Genomic DNA, 16,746 nt, shown 5'->3' on the forward strand with positions numbered 1-16,746 from the left:
TGTGCTTGGGCTGAGCATTGATGCATTTTCGTGTAGAGACTCTTCTTGGAGTTAAACGCCAGCTTTTGTGCCAGTTTGGGCGTTTAACTCCCACTTTGGTGTCAGTTCCGGCGTTTAACGCTGGGATTTCTGAAGGTGACTTTGTATGCCGGTTTGGGCCATCAAATCTTGGACAAAGTATGGACTATCATATATTTCTGGAAAGCCCAGGATGTCTACTTTCCAACGCCGTTGAGAGCGCGCCAATTGGGCTTCTGTAGCTCCAGAAAATCCACTTCGAGTGCAGGGAGGTCAGAATCCAACAGCATCTGCAGTCCTTTTTAGTCTCTGAATCAGATTTTTGCTCAGGTCCCTCAATTTCAGCCAGAAAATACCTGAAATCACAGAAAAACACACAAACTCATAGTAAAGTCCTGAAAAGTGAATTTTAACTAAAAACTAATAAAAATATACTAAAAACTAACTAGATCATACTAAAAACATACTAAAAACAATGCCAAAAAGCATACAAATTATCCGCTCATCAACCATCCAGAGCTCGAGCCTGATGTGCAGATTCTGAACCGGCCAGATGGGACTATTGATGCTTGACAAACAGATTTTTGCTAGTAAAGAATTTTACAAATAAATTCTCGTTGCAAGTATAGTATCTAAATCAACAAAAATCCTTTCGTACAAAAGATTGTTTGTCACAAGTAACAAACCCAATAAAAATAAACCGAAGTATTCAAACCTCGGGTCGGCTCTCAAGGAATTGCAGGGAAGTGTGCTTGTTATTGGTTATGGGTTTTTGTTTTCTGGGAAATTTGGAGTTTGGGCAATGGGCACATAAATGATTATAAATTAAAGCAATGAAAATTAACAAGAGGTTTTATGTAATTAAATTAAAAAGCCTTGACTAGGAGAAGATTAATTTGAAGTTCTATCCTTGTTGGATTTCCCAAGATTAATTAGTAATAGGTTGTTGTTCCATTTGGTTATCCTTCATTGAAAAAAGGAAAGTCAAGTTGAGAGCCAATTTCTATTCACAAGAAAATAATCCTTTCCCTTGGGAAGGGTTAGTGTTAGTAACTAGAAAGCTGGCCAATAACTTCCAATTACCAATTAACTCTTGAGTATTACAACTTAAGGGTCTCAAATATTAATCAACTCCAAAGTCAAGTTAAAGCTTACTCCATTGACATGGATGCCAAATTCCCATTCATGTGAAGGGAGTAGAAAGAAGACATGGCAATTAAACTCAATTCAAAATAATCAAGAAATAACGGAATCAAATAGGAAGTAAAAGAGTAAGGAAATAGAAACAAACTAAAATGATAAAAACTTCACAGAGGTAGTAACTCTTTGTAATATCCAACTCAAAAGTATAAAACTAGAAATCCTAAATCCTAGAGAGAGGAGAGAGTCTCTCTCCCTAGAAACTACATCTAAAACCTAAAATTCTGAAAAGTGAGAAGTTCCCTTGATTGCAGCCTCTGATCTGTGTTTTCTGGGCCGAGAATTGGATCAAAAATAGCCTAGAAATTGCTGGGGACGATTTCTGGGTCGCTGAATTTTCTGCAGAACGACCCGTGCGTGTGATTCACGCGTGCACGTCGCGTATATGTATGACCACTATGGCAAATTATATATCGTTGCAAAGCCCCAAAAGTTAGATTTCTAACGCAACTAAAACTGCCTCATTTGGACCTCTGTAGCTCAAGTTATAATTGATTGAGTGCGAAGAGGTCAGGGTTGACAGCATTTGCAATTCCTTCAATTTCTTGTATTCCTTCCAGTTTTGCATGCTTCCTTTCCATCCTCTAAGCCATTCCTGTCCTATAAACCCTAAAATCTCTTAACACACATATCAAGGCATCAAATGGTATTAAGAGAGGATTAAAATTAGCAAAATTAAGGTCAAAGAAGCATGTTTCCAATCATAGCACAAAATCAGGAAAGAAAATGTAAAACATGCAATTTCTATGAATAGGTATGAGATTAGTGGATAAAATCCACTCAATTAAGCACAAGATGTACCACGAAATAGTGGTGCATCAAATCTCCCCACACTTAAACATTAGCATGTCCTCATGCTAAGCTCAAGAGAAGCTATAAAGGGTGAAGGGGAATGGTAGGATGTATGAAATGCAACCAATTTATATGAATGCAACTACATGCAAAATGCTTTTACCTACTTGGTTAAAAGTAAATAAATCTTTTAAGAACAAATATGAAGTGGATTTCACTAATTCAAATCATAAAAATGAAGTACAAATAGACTTGCAAGAAAAAAAATAGCTCGTGAAAGCCGGGAACAAAGAATCGAACATCGAACCCTCACTGGAAGTGTATACACTCTAATCGCTTAGGTGTTTGAGGTTCGATTCTCTCAATTCTTTACTAACCTTGCTTTCTAAGACTTGCTCTTCATCTAACAATCAACAAAAATTTAATGCACAAATACACAAATCAAGGGATCTTTTGAGGGTTGTAATGGGGTCAAGGTCAAGGTAGGATTGTATTTGGTCAAGTGGACTGAAATATGAATCCTTAATTAACCTAAACTTCTCACCTAACTTAGGACAATCCATATAATCATAATATAAAATCAATAACTACCCATTAACTGTGTTTACTACATATTCATGCATTCCAATTTTGAGTACAGTAAATATCGATTGCTATCAGCATTTACTTTGGGGGCATTTTGTCCCTTTTTTATTTTTTTATTTTTTATTTTTTTGCTCTTTTTCTGTTTTCCTTTTTTGTTTTTTCTATTTTTTCTTCTTTTGTTTTTCTCAATGCATATGATTAAATTATTGAATGCATAAACATGTGCTTAACATTCTTGTTCATATTTTCTCAAGAATACACAACATCCAATTCTCAAACCAAACGTTTTCAAACCCAACTCCCCACACTTAATTCATAAGCACTCTCACTAGTCTAAGCAAACTAAAGATTCAAATTAGGGATATTATTGTTTTCTGCTTAGAGTTAATGATGTGCTAAAGTAAAGAACAAAGAGGGTAAAATAGGCTCAACTTTGGTTTGCAAGGGATAATGAAAAAGGTTAAGGCCATATGGGTATGTGAGCTATAGTGAAACAAAGGCCTCAATCATATAAGTGTATGCATACATTAAACCATGGAAATATAGAATTAAGCAAGATATAGATCACAATTTTAGAGAGAACGTCACACACAAAAATAAAATATATTGGTTGATAAAATACAACCAATCAAATAGGCACAAAATCTCACTGGCTTTGTCCGTTCGAGCTCTAAACCATGTTCCAAAACAATATTTCTTCAAACAAGTTCAACAAAAATTTTTAATTCAATTTAGTGAAATGCTATAAAAAGGTTTATTGAAAAAGAAATTATTACCTCAACCAAGTAGTGGTAAAATATGCACAAAATGTAATAAACTTGCAATCAAACATGCAAATGCAACAACTAATATAACAAAAAAATATAAACATTGGTGTTGAGTCAGAAAGTAGTTTTTTGCGAAAGTCGGTATCGACCTCCCCACACTTAAAGATTGCACCGTCCTCGGTGCATACAAAGATGTGCAAGTGGACGGGTGGCTCCAATTGATACTTTTTCTCCAAAGAATGTGTGCCAGACTTGTTTATTGCTCCAGTTAGAAACATTTCCTTTTCCCTCTTGGTGGCCATCTTGAAAAAGGGAGAAAGGAAAGGAAAGAACCCACAAGCAAATATATGAAAAGAATTAAAATATATGTGGGCTAGTGTCAAATAATAAGGTTCTCAACTTTACGGTAGCTACAACATGTAAGTGAGAAAATAATAGAAGCATAGGGCATGGCAACTAATTAGCAAACAAGTCAAGGAGCACCCAAAATAATGCAAGAAATACGCAACAGTTGAGTAAGAAAATGTTTAACACCAATGTGAGAACAACAAATGTAGAAAAGAAGGGGAGAAGAAATAATGAAGTTAAAATGCCATGAATACGAGTATGCAAATGTAACAAATAGAAGAATAGAAGGTGAATAAGGATGAGAGGGGAGGAGAAGAAAGTGAGAAAGGAAGAAGAAAGAGGTAGGGAGAAAGAAGTAAGAAGACGGAACTGGGCGGTGCATGCGACGCACACGCGTACTGCGTGCGGACGCGTGGGTCGCACAAAAGTGAAGGGACGCGTAAGCGTCCAGTGCACGGATGCATGATCGAGGTGGTGCCTCTAGCGCGAATCTAGCGTGAGGTTAGCACAACTTTCGGCCAAAACAGGGTTTGACGCCGATTTTCCCAACCACGCGGACGCGCCAAGGGCGCGGACACGTGGGTCGCCAAAAGTGGAAACGGCGCGCACACGTACATTACACGTGCGCGTGGGCGGGATTGTGCCTAATGCACGTTTCTTGCCCAGCTCCCGCGCCACTCTTTGTTCAATCTAACTCATGTCGCATCCACAAAGGACGTGGATGCGCACTAGGCGCTGGCGTGTCGATTCCCTTTTTTTTTAAATGCAAAATGCATGTGAAGATGCAAAATGAATGAACACTAAAAAAATAAAACAAAAGAAGACTAAGATTGAAAAGGGACGATCATACCATGGTAGGTTGTCTCCCACCTAGCAACTTTAGCTATTGTCCTTAAGTTGGACATTTGGTGAGCTCCTTGTCATGGTGGCTTGTGCTTGAACTGATCCAGGAATTCCCACCAATGTTTGTACTTCCAGTGACCTCCGGGTCCCAAACTAGGTGCGTAACGCCTTCAAGCAAGTTGAAACAAGTGACAAGGCCCCAAAAGTGTTGATTGCTAGAATGAATTCCGGGATCCCAAATCTTGCTTTTGCACCCATCTTTGTGTTGATCACCATTGTTCCAACCGGGTGGCTCGCGATTTGAATTCTTACAGAGACATCCAAACAACCTTCTAGATCCATTCAATTAAGCTCTACACCAACCCTTGCACTTCGATTTGGAGTATGCAACCGTACTGAACCTTGCTTGACAACTCCTCTCACTGACCATCTCCCTCTTACTCTTAAAGCCACAAAGAACTCTAAGTTGACCATCCGTCTCCAGTAGCCCATATTCAAGTGGGAAAGTGAAGGTTAAGGATAAGAATTTTACCCACTTAAATGTTGTATTGGACGGTAATGGCTTTGGGAGAGGTATTTCCAATGATCTTGCAAGCTCCACTCCCTTGTGCTCTTCCTTGACAACTTCCACCTCTTTGCCAGCTTCTTCAATTTCAACATCTTCCTCTTGGTAGCTTTCTTCCAATTCAATCTCTTCTTCATTGCTCACCAAGGGCATAGGAGGTTGTGCTTCTTCTTCTTTAATCTCCATATCAAGTCCAATGGGAGAGGATTCAATTGTAGATAAGGATTCATCAATGATTGAATCCATCCCTTGATCGACCTCCTCAAGGTTTTCGGCCATAATATGCCTTGGAGGTTGTACACCCTCCTAAACATCAATTTCAAGCATCTTGGAAGGAGGCTCTATGACTTGACCTTCCCATGGAGGTTTCGCATCTCCTAAGTCTTCAACCACTTCCTCTTCAACTATTGCGGCTTTGTCCAGTTGTTTTAGTATAAAATCGTACTCCTCCTTAATGATTACCTTTCCATGACAACTCCCTTCAACTACTCCTTCATCTTCAAGGGTCTCTACTATCTCTACCTTTTGGGTCTCTTCTTACTTCTCTTGAAATACGGCTGCATGAAGCCAATCCATTGCGTCCCTAAGATGATCCCTTCTCTCTTGCTCCATGTCAATAGCATAGTTGGTATCATCTTGCTCTTGGATTGGTGGGTGTGGATGTTCTTCCATAGAGGGTGGTGGTGCACCAGAGTTTGAGGGCTGAGTATTCGAGGTAGAAGATTGGTCCATGAGGGATATAAGAGCTTGAAGAGTAGAGGTGAGACTAGTGATAGAGGCAAGTGTGGTATGATGTTCTGTTTGCCCTTGGTGAATAACACCAAGGGTGTTGTCATCCAGTGAAGGTTTGGGTGGATAGGAGGGTTCATTATTTTGGAGAAAGGGTGCATGATAAGAAGGTAGTTCTTCTTGGTAAGGGCATGGAGATGATGAATATTGAGGTGGTGGTTCATGAGAGTAATTGTGTTGGAATGGGGGTGGTTTTATGTATGGTTTATTTGGCTCATAAGGTGGTTGGTATGGTAGATATGGGTTAGGGTCATATGGAGGTGAATGGTAGAAAGGGGCTTGTGAGTATGGTGGTTCAAAGCTATATTGAGGAGGGGGCTCATAGACATGTTGTAGTGGGTATTGAGTGTCACGTAAAGGTCCACCATAACCATTGTCTTGGTATGCATCATTGAATGGTTGTTGCTCGTGGTATATTGGAGCGGGTTGTTGCCAAGAGGGTTGATCAAATCCTTGTGGCTTCTCCCATCTTTGATTGTTCCAACATAACTATAACCACGCTCGTAGCCAAAGGGGTGAGAGTTTATAGTAGAAAAGAAAAACAAAAACTAATAAAGATACGCAACTAAGTCCTAAAACTAACAAACAAGTAAAAAGAAAATATTTACAATAACCAATAATAAAGCACACGTTTGCAATTCCCCGGCAACGGCGCCATTTTGACGAACGGATTTTTGCTAGTAAAAAATTTTACAAATAAATTCTCGTTGCAAGTATAATATCTAAATCAACAAAAATCCTTTCGTACAAAAGATTGTTTGTCATAAGTAACAAACCCAATAAAAATGAACCGAAGTATTCAAAACTCAGGTCATCTCTCAAGGAATTGTAGGGAAGTGTGCTTGTTATTGGTTATGGGTTTTTGTTTTTTAGGAAATTTGGAGTTTGGGCAATGGGCACATAAATAATTATAAATTAAAGCAATGAAAATTAACAAGAGGTTTCATGAAATTAAGTTAAAAAGCCTTGACTAGGAGAAGATTAATCTGAAGTTCTATCCTTGTTGCATTTTCCAAGATTAATTAGTAATAGGTTGTTGTTCCACTTGGTTATCTGACAAACCCCATTTGTAGGGTTTATCTTGTATTGAATTTAGGGGATTTTGTCACCTTTCACCCACATTTATTCAATGAAATAGCATGGTTTTGTATATTCTCCTTTAATTGTGCTTAAGAGTGAAAACATGCTTTTTAGGTCTTAAAATAGCTAAATGTAATTTACCTTGATTCCATTAGATGCCTTGATATGTTTGCTAAGTGATTTCAGATTTAGGAGGCAAATATTGGATCAAGGGAATGAAGAAAGAAGCATGAAAAGTTGGAGAACTCATGAAGAAATGAAAGAACCGGAAAGTTGTCAAGCCGACCTCTTTGCACTTAAACGACCATAACTTGAGCTACAGAGGTCCAAATGATGCGGTTCTAGTTGGGTTAAAAAGCCACTTAATGCAATACGTGGCCAGCGATTTTAGAAGCCTTGTGGGCCCAATCCAACTCATTTCTGATGCTATTTAAGCCAAGGATTGAAGAGGAATCAACTAACTTTTAGCCATTAGTCATAGTTTAGTTTTAGAAGTTAGTTAGAAGTAGTTTCTAGAGAGAGAAGCTCTCACTTCTCTCTAGAATTAGAATTAGGATTAGGTTTAGTTCTTAGATCTAGGTTTTCATTCATTCATTCTTCTACTTCTACTTCATAATGTTTACTTCTATTGCACTCTATGTGTTTGTTGAAATGTCTCTTTTAGTTTTAGTGTAGATTTTGTTCCTCTTGGCCTAGGTAGAGTAATTAGTAACTCTTGAGTTATCTAATTCCTTTGTTGATTGATAATTAGAAGTTGCTAATTGATTTGAATGCCTCGAAAGCTAGTCTTTCCTTTAGGAGTTGATTAGGATTTGAGGAATCAAATTGATTCATCCACTTGACTTTCCTCCATGGTTAGAGGTTAACTAAGTGGGAGCAATGGACAATTTGTCATCACAATTGAGGAGGATAACTAGGATAGGACTTCTAGTTCTCATATCTTGCCAAGAGCTTTGTTAGTTGTTAGTTTATTTTCTTTGCCATTTATACTTCTTGTCCAAAAGCTTAAAAACCCCAAATATAATTCACAACCAATAACAAGACACTTCATTACAATTCCTAGGGAGAACGACCCGAGGTTTGAATACTTCGGTTTATAAAATTAGGGGTTTGTTACTTGTGACAAACAATCTTTTGTATGAAAGGATTTTTGATTGGTTTAGAAACTATACTTGCAACGAGAATTCATTTGTGAAATTCTAAACCGTCAAAAATCCAATCGTCATTATCCTTCATTGAATAAAGGAAAGTCAAGTTGAGAGCCAACTTCTATTCATAAGAAAATAATCCTTTCCCTTGGGAAGGGTTAGTGTTAGTAACTAGAAAGCTGGCCAACAACTTCCAATTACCAATTAACTCTTGAGTATTCCAACTCAAGGGTCTCAAATATTAATCAACTCCAAAGTCAAGTTAAAGCCTACTCCATTCACATGGATGCCAAATTCGCATTCATGTGAAGGGAGTAGAAAGAAGACATAACAATTAAACTCAATTGAAAATAATCAAGAAATAATTGAATCAAATAGGAAGTAAAAGAGTAAGGAAATAGAAACAAACTAGAATGATAAAAACTTCACGGAGGTAGTAACTCTTTGTAATATCCAACTCAAAAGCATAAAACTAGGAATCCTAAATATAGAGAGAGGAGAGAGCCTCCCTCCCTAGAAACTACATCTAAAACCTAAAATTCTGAAAAGTGAGAAGTTCTCTTGATTTCTCCACTCTACAGCCTCTAATATGTGTTTTTTAGGATGAGAACTAGGTCAAAAACAGCCCAGAAATCGCTGGAGATGATTTCTGGGTCGCTGAATTTTCTGCAGAATGACGCGTGCGCGTCACTTAGCTGTACGTCCACTATAGCAAATTATATATCATTGCGAAGCACCGGATGTTAGCTTTTCAACACAATTAGAACCGCCTCATTTGGACCTCTGTAGCTCAAGTTATGATCGATTGAGTGCAAAGAGGTTAGGGCCGACAGCATTAGCAATTCCTTCAATTTCTTGTATTCCTTCCCATTTTGCATGCTTCCTTTCCATCCTCTAATTCATTCATGCCCTATAAACCCTGAAATCACTTAACACACATATCAAGGCATCAAATGGTTTTAAGAGAGGATTAAAATTAGAAAAATTAAGACCAAAGAAGCATATTTCCAATCACAGCACAAAATCAGGAAGGAAAATGTAAAACATGCAATTTCTATGAATAGGTGTGACATTAGTGGATAAAATCCACTCAATTAAGCACAAGATGTACCACGAAAAAGTGGTGCATCAATGCTACTCCGATCTCGACTCTTCCTCCTCCTTTAGCCATGGATGCTTCTATTGGGGAGAATTTACTTCCCTTCTCCTGATCGACCTGCTCCGATGTCATTTCGTATTAAGATTAGATCATTGGTGGCGAAGCTTCTTTGGACTACCTTCTGATTATATCTTAAAGCTTTTCGACGCTTTAGTGCTTCTTCTCTAATCCGAGCTCTTTCTCAGACTTCTAGAAGTAGGTCGAGCTCCTCCCTTTGAATTTGGGAGTTGGCCTCCTCATTATAGAGGACCATTCTGGGAGATTAATGGGCGGATAATTTATACGCTTTTTGGCATTATTTTTACATAGCTTTTAGTATGATTTAGTTAGTTTTTAGTGTATTTTTATTAGTTTTTAAGCAAAATTCACATTTTTAGATTTTACTATGAGTTTGTGTGTTTTTCTGTGATTTCAGGTATTTTCTGGCTGAAATTGAGGGACCTGAGCAAAAATCTGATTTAGAGGCTGAAAAAGGACTGCTGATACTGTTGGATTCTGACCTCCCTGCACTCAAAATGGATTTTTTGGAGCTACAGAAACTAAAATAGCGCGCTCTTAATTGTGTTGGAAAGTAGACATCCAGGGTTTTCCAGCAATATATAATAGTCCATACTTTGCTCGAGTTTTGATGATGCAAATTGGCGTTCAAACACCAACTCCCTGCCCTATGCTGGCGTTAAACACCAGAAACAAGTTACAAGCTAGAGTTAAACGCCCAAAACAGGCTGTAAATTGGCGTTTAACTCCAAGAAAAGTCTCTACACATGAAAGCTTCAATGCTCAGCCCAAGCACACGCCAGTGGGCCCGGAAGTGGATTTTTGCATCATTTACTTATTTCTGTAAACCCTAATAACTAGTCTAGTATAAATAGGACCTTTTACTATTGTATTAGACATGCTGGGATCTTTGATCAGCTTTATGCTATCTTAGACATTGGGGGCTGGCCTCACGGCCATACCTGGACCATCATCACTTATGTATTTTCAATGGTGGAGTTTCTACACACTATAGATTAAGGTGTAGAGCTCTGCTGTTCCTCGAGTATTAATGCAATTACTACTATTTTCTATTTAATTCATGCTTATTCTTGTTCTAAGATATCCATTCGCACACAAGAACATGATGAATGTGATGATTATGTGACACTCATCACCATTCTCACTTATGAACGCGTGCCTGACAAACACTCCCGTTTTACATGCAAACGAGCTTGAATGCATATCTCTTAGCCTTCTGGTTCACGATCAGAGTCTTCGTTGTATAAGCTAGAACCAATTGGCAGCATTCTTGAGATCCAGAAAGTCTAAACCTTGTCTGTGGTATTCCGAATAGGATCTGGGATAGGATGACTGTGACGAGTTTCAAACTCATGACTGTTGGGCGTAGTGATAGACGCAAAAGGATCATTGGATCTTATTCCGACATGATCGAGAACCAACAGCCGATTAGCCATGCGGTGACAGTGCATTTGGACCATTTTCACTGAGAGGACGGACGGTAGCCATTGACAACGGTGATCCCCCAATATACAGCTTGCCATAGAAAGGAGTATGAAGGATTAGATGAAGGTAGCAGGAAAGCAGAGATTCAGAAGGAATAACGCATCTCCATATGCTTATCTGAAATTTCCACCAATGAATTACATAAATATCTCTATCTTTATTTTATGTTTATTTATATTTTAATGATCAAAACTCCATAACCATTTGAATCCACCTGACTAAGATTTACAAGATGACCATAGCTTCCTTCAAGCCAACAATCTCCGTGGGATCGACCCTTACTCACGTAAGGTTTATTACTTGGACGACCCAGCGCACTTGCTGGTTAGTTGTGCGAAGTTGTGAAAAAAAGTGTTAAGATTACAATTGTGCGTACCAAGTTGTTGGCGCCATTGAGATCACAATTTTGTGCACCAGAAATCCTTCTTCTATTTCCACTGGAATCATTGCCTCCATTCCATAAGCAAGTCGGAATGGTGATTCTCCTGTGGTTGAATGTGGGGTTGTCCGATATGCCCATAGGACTTGTGGGAGTTCTTTAACCCGAGCTCCCTTTGCATCTTGTAGCCTTCGTTTTAACCCAGCCAATATGACTTTATTGGCAGCTTCTGCCTGTCCATTGGTTTGTGGGTGTTCTACAGATGTGAATTGGTGCTATATTTTCAGGTCAGCTACCAAGTTCGTAAAACCTGTGTTAGTGAATTGAGTGCCATTATCAGTGGTAATGGAGTAAGGAACCCCACATCTTGTGATAATATTTCTATATAGGAATTTTTGACTTATTTGGGCGGTAGCAGTAGCTAGTGGCTCTACCTCAATCCACTTTGTGAAGTAGTCTACGCCTACAATGAGAAACTTGACTTGCCCTGAACCCTGGGGGAAGGGTTCGAAGAGATCAAGTCCCCACTTTGCGAATGGCCAAGGTGATGTAACACAGATGAGTTCTTTAGGTGGAGCTATGTGGAAGTTGGCATGCTTCTGGCATGGTGGGCATTTCTTGACAAACTCTGTTGCTTCCTTTTGTAAGGTCGGCCTGTAGAAACCAGCTTGAAGTACCCTTTTTGAAAGCACTCGTGCTCCTAGGTGGTTGCCGCACATGCCACTGTGTACTTCTTCCAAGACTTCCCTTATATTGGAGGCCGGCACGCATTTTAGGAGGGGTGCTGAAATCCCTCTCCTGTATAGGATGTTGTCCACTATGATGTAGTACTGTGCTTCTCGTATTAGCCTTTTCGCCTCTTTTTTATCTGTGGGAAGTATCTTAGACTTGAGGTAGTTGATTATGGGGGTCATCCATCCTTGATCCTGACCTGATATGGTTAGGACCTTTTCTTCCTCCAAGATCGATGGACTTTGCAATGTTTCTTGGATGAGGCTTCTATTATTGCCCCTTGGTTTGGTGCTAGCTAGTTTTGAAAGTGTGTCAGCTCGGGCATTCTGTTCCCGAGGTATATGTCGGACCTCATATCCCCTGAATTGTCCGAGCTGTTCTCTGGTTTTGTCTAGGTATTTTTTCATGGTGGGATACTTAGCTTGGTAGTTACCTTCTATTTATGAGGTAATTACTTGTGAATCACTAAAGATGGTAAGCTTCTGGACTCCTACCTCCCTAGCCAGCCGCAAGCCAACCAGTAGTGCCTCGTATTCAGCTTGGTTATTTGAGGCAGGAAACTCATTTTATGGAGAGCTCAATTTAGGTCCCCTGGTTACTCTCTAAAATTACACATGTACCACTCCCGGCCTTATTTGAGGAGTCGTCTACGTAGAGATTCTATTTTGTAGGAGTTCCCGGTGTGTCAGTATACTCGACAATGAAGCCGGCCAGACACTGTGATTTGATAGCTGTCTGAGCTTCATATTTGAGGTCGAATTCAGATAACACAACTGCCCATTGTAGTATTCTTCCAGCCAGGTCAGTTTTCTGTAGGATGCCTTTTATGGGCTGGTTGGTCCGAACTCTGATAGTGTGAGCTTGAAAGTATGGTCGGAGTCGTCGAGAAATGAATATGAGGGCGTAAGCGAACTTTTCTATCTTTTGATAGTTTAATTCGGCCCCTTGTAAAGCCTTACTGATGAAGTAGATGGATTGTTGCCTGTTTCGTCTTCTCTGACTAGTGCTGATGCTATTGCCTGACTTCCTACGGTGAGGTATAGTATGAGCTCTTCGCCTTCCCGAGGTCGAGTAAAGACAGGTGGTTGCCTCAGAAATTTCTTGAAATCTTGAAAAGCTCGTTCGCATTCTGGGGTCCACTCGAACCTCTTTTCCTTCCTTAATGTTGCATAGAAGGGGAGAGATCTTAAGGCTGATCCAGCTAGGAACCTAGACAGAGCCGCTAGTCTTCCATTGAGCTGCTGGACCTCTTTCACACAAGTCAAACTTTTCATGCAAAGTATGGCCTGGCACTTATCTGGGTTTGCTTCGATTCCTCTTTGGGTGAGTATGAAGCCCAGGAATTTGTCAGCTTCTACCGCGAGGTGCAATTTGCGGGGTTAAGTCGCATACGATCCTTTCTTATGGTGTCGAACACTTTAGCGAGGTCGGATAACAACGATTCCTCACTTTGTGTTTTTACCAGCATATCATCTACATAGAACTCCATTAGCTTTCTGATGAGGTCGGCGAAGACTTTGTTCATCAGTCTTTGGTAGGTAGCCCCTGCGTTCTTAAGTCCAAAGGGCATAACTATATAGCAATAGTTTGCCTTTGGGGTTAGGAATGAGGTCTTCTCTTGGTCGGGTGGGTACAATGGGATTTGGTTGTATCCCAAATAGGCATCCATGATGGAGAGGTACTTGTATCCGGAAGAGGCGTCCACTAGAGTGTCTATATTCGGGAGTGGGTAGGGATCTTTTGGGCAGGCCTTATTGAGGTCGGTGTAGTCGGTACACATTCTCCACTTGCCATTTAACTTCTTTACCAAGACAACGTTGGCTAGCCATAATGGGTACTTGACCTCCCTTATGAACCCTGCCTCCAGTAAGGCTTGTACCTGCTCTTCCACAGCTTGGGACCTTTCTGGGCCAAGCTTCCTATGCTTCTGTTGCACTGGCCAAGATCCGGGATATACCGCCAGCTTATGGCACATTAACTTGGGATCTATGCCGGGCATGTCCGTAGCCTTCCATGCAAAGAGGTCAGCATTATTCTTTAGGAACTGTATCAGTGTCTCTTTTAAGTCTCCCCTTAAGATTGCCCCTATATTTGTTGTTTTATCCTGAGCATCCCTGATCTATAATTCTTCGGTCTCACCTTTAGGTTGTGGATGAAGTTCTTCGCGAACTTGAACTCCCCCGAGTTCAATGGTGTTGATTTCCTCTCCTCTGGGGTTGCCTTTAAGGTTTAGACTTTCGTTGTAACAGCGTCGTGCAAGCTTTTGGTCTCTTTTTATCGTGGCGATCCCTTCTAGAGTTGGGAACTTCATGCACAGATATGGAGTGGAGACTACTGCGGCGAGCTGGTTTAGTATTGTCCGACCTATAAGGGCGTTATAAGCCGAGCTCACGTTGACTACGATATAGTCTGTGTTTAGTGTCCTTGACCGAGTTCCTTTTTCGAGGGTTGTATGCAGTGAGATGTACCCTAATGGTTGAATTGGGGTGTCTCCGAGTCCGAACAAGCTATTCGGATACGCTTTGAGCTCTTTATCCTGCAGGCCGAGTTTGTCGAAGGTGGATTTGAACAAGATATCTGCGGAGCTGCCTTGATCTACCAACGTTCGGTGGAGATTAGCATTGGCGAGTATGACGGTAATGACCATGGGGTCATGATGCCCCAGGATGATACCAGTTGCGTCTTCTTATGTAAAGGTAATAGCGGGGAGGTCGGGTGACCTGTCCCCTTCTCCGACATGATATACCTCTTTAAGATGTCTTTTGCGAGATGATTTACAGATCCCTGCTCCTACGAATCCTCCATTTATCATATGAACATGTCTTTCAGGGGTGTGAGGTGGACGTTCAATTCGTCTGTCCTCTTTATCCCTTCTTCTCTTTCTTGGTTCATCTACTTTATTAGCTAAGAATCGATCTAGTCGCCCTTCTTGCGCCAACTTCTCTATGACATTTTTTAGGTCGAAGCACTCATTGGTTGAATGTCCGTAGATTCGGTGATATTTGCAGTACTCTATCCGACTTCCTCCTCTTTTATGTTTTATTAAACGAGGCGGTGGGATCTTCTCAGTGTTGCATATTTCTCGGTAGACATCCACAAGAGACACCCGAAGAGGGGTGTAGTTGTGGTATTTTCTAGGTTTCTCAGTGGGTTGGTCTTCTTTCTTCCTGGATTCTTTATCCTTGTCCCGAGGTGGGTAGGAGAATCCGATTTTTGAGCTATCTCCTAATCGGGAGTTCTCCTCCATGTTGATGTATTTTTCCGCCCTTTCTTGAACCTCGTTTAGAGTTGTTAGGTGTTTTTTGGATATTGAGTGGCTAAAAGGTCCTTCTCGCAGGCCATTGATGAGACCTATGATGGCTGCTTCTGTTGGAAGACTTTGTATGTCCAGACATACTTTGTTGAATCTCTCCATGTAACTACAGAGGCTTTCTCAATCTCTTTGCTTAATCCCTAGCAAGCTTGGAGCATGCTTGATTTTGTCTTTCTGGATGGAGAATCTGGCTAAGAATTTCTTGGCGAGGTCATCGAAGCTAGTTACTAACATTGGCGGCAAACTGTCGAACCACTTTATTGCCGTCTTGGTCAAATTGGTCGGAAAAGCTTTGCAACAGATCGCATCTGAGGCATCCGTAAGATACATCCGACTTCTGAAATTGCTGAGATGATGGCTTGGGTCAGACGTACCGTCATATGGGATTATATCAGGAGCTTTAAAATCTTTTGGGACTTTAGCTTTCATGATTTCTTTTGTGAATGGATCTTGGTTCTTGTGGGAGCCATCTTTGTGACTGGATTAAGCGTTTTTTGCCTTGAGATCGGTCTCGAGCTTTAAGAGCTTGCTCTCTAGCTCTCGACGCCGTCTTGTTTCTCTTCAGAGGTCTCTCTCGGCTTTCCGCCGATGCTCAGCCTCTTTTTCGAGCTGTTTGAGATGATCCTGCTGTTCTCAAATAGCTTCCAAGATTTTAGTGTTTGGAGTTTGTTTACCTCCCTTATTTAGAGGTGTATCTTTTGATGTGGCATCTGTGTTTTTAAGCGAAGTTCTTTCTTCCAAACCGGAGTTGTGATCGTTGTCAAAGTTGTCCGCCATGATGATGGAATGACTTCAAGGTTCCCCGGCAACGGCGCCAATGTTCCGAGGGTTACCCAAAACTGAAGGTCGATCTCGGATGAGATCTTCTGATGGGGTCAGAACTACTGAATTCGACTTGCTGGATCTAATGGTGTTGCTGATCCTTGATCACCAGAGGGTGGTGGTACCTGCAAAAGACTCTGATGCTTAAATTAGCATATACTTTAGGTAGGATTTTGTGTAAAATCAGAGTATGAGTTATACCTGGGTGATCCATTGTATTTATAGTAGTGTGAAGTGACCTTTCTTGAGATAAGTTAGTTATCTTATCTTATCTTTTAGGCCAGCCGCCTTTGAAGTGGGCTGCGTCCTTTTATTTGGGCCTACTTGGGCCTCTATGGCGTTTTAGCCGAGCTCTTTGAAGAGAGGTCGGTGTCGACCAACTTTTATAAGAGGTCAGCCGTTTTGGTCTTTATCCGAACCGGCTCGCCTAGCTCGACCCATGGTATAAACAATTTTCTTATCATAACACACTTAGAAAAAGGTGAGGGAAGAGTGCGAAGATAATTTATATTGTTGAAATGTAAGAAAGTAAAAGGGAATAATAAAAAAGAAAAAAAGAAGAAAGAAAAGAAAAGAAAAAAATGATTAAAAGGATCTCTGCCACAGTAGAGTAGAGAGCAAATACTAAAAGAATCTAAAGAACTTCTGCCATAGGAGAGCAAGGGACAGAAAAGAGAAGAATATATTAACTAAAGGGATGTCT

General features: G+C 40.4%; 1 protein-coding gene across 1 annotated transcript; it reads right to left on the bottom strand.

Moving 5' to 3' along the window:
• Positions 1-13,262: 13,262 nt before the first annotated feature.
• On the bottom strand, positions 13,263-14,555 carry LOC107474542 (uncharacterized). The gene is made up of 3 exons (XM_016094166.1): positions 14,048-14,555; positions 13,788-13,993; positions 13,263-13,706 (listed from the first exon to the last, which is right to left on the bottom strand). The coding sequence occupies exons 1-3, from the start codon at positions 14,553-14,555 to the stop codon at positions 13,263-13,265; spliced, it is 1,158 nt and encodes a 385-aa protein (XP_015949652.1).
• Between the last annotated feature and the right edge of the window lie 2,191 nt (positions 14,556-16,746).

Source organism: Arachis duranensis, chromosome 2, assembly GCF_000817695.3.
Source record: "Arachis duranensis cultivar V14167 chromosome 2, aradu.V14167.gnm2.J7QH, whole genome shotgun sequence".
In the NCBI taxonomy this organism is placed as follows: domain Eukaryota; kingdom Viridiplantae; phylum Streptophyta; class Magnoliopsida; order Fabales; family Fabaceae; genus Arachis; species Arachis duranensis.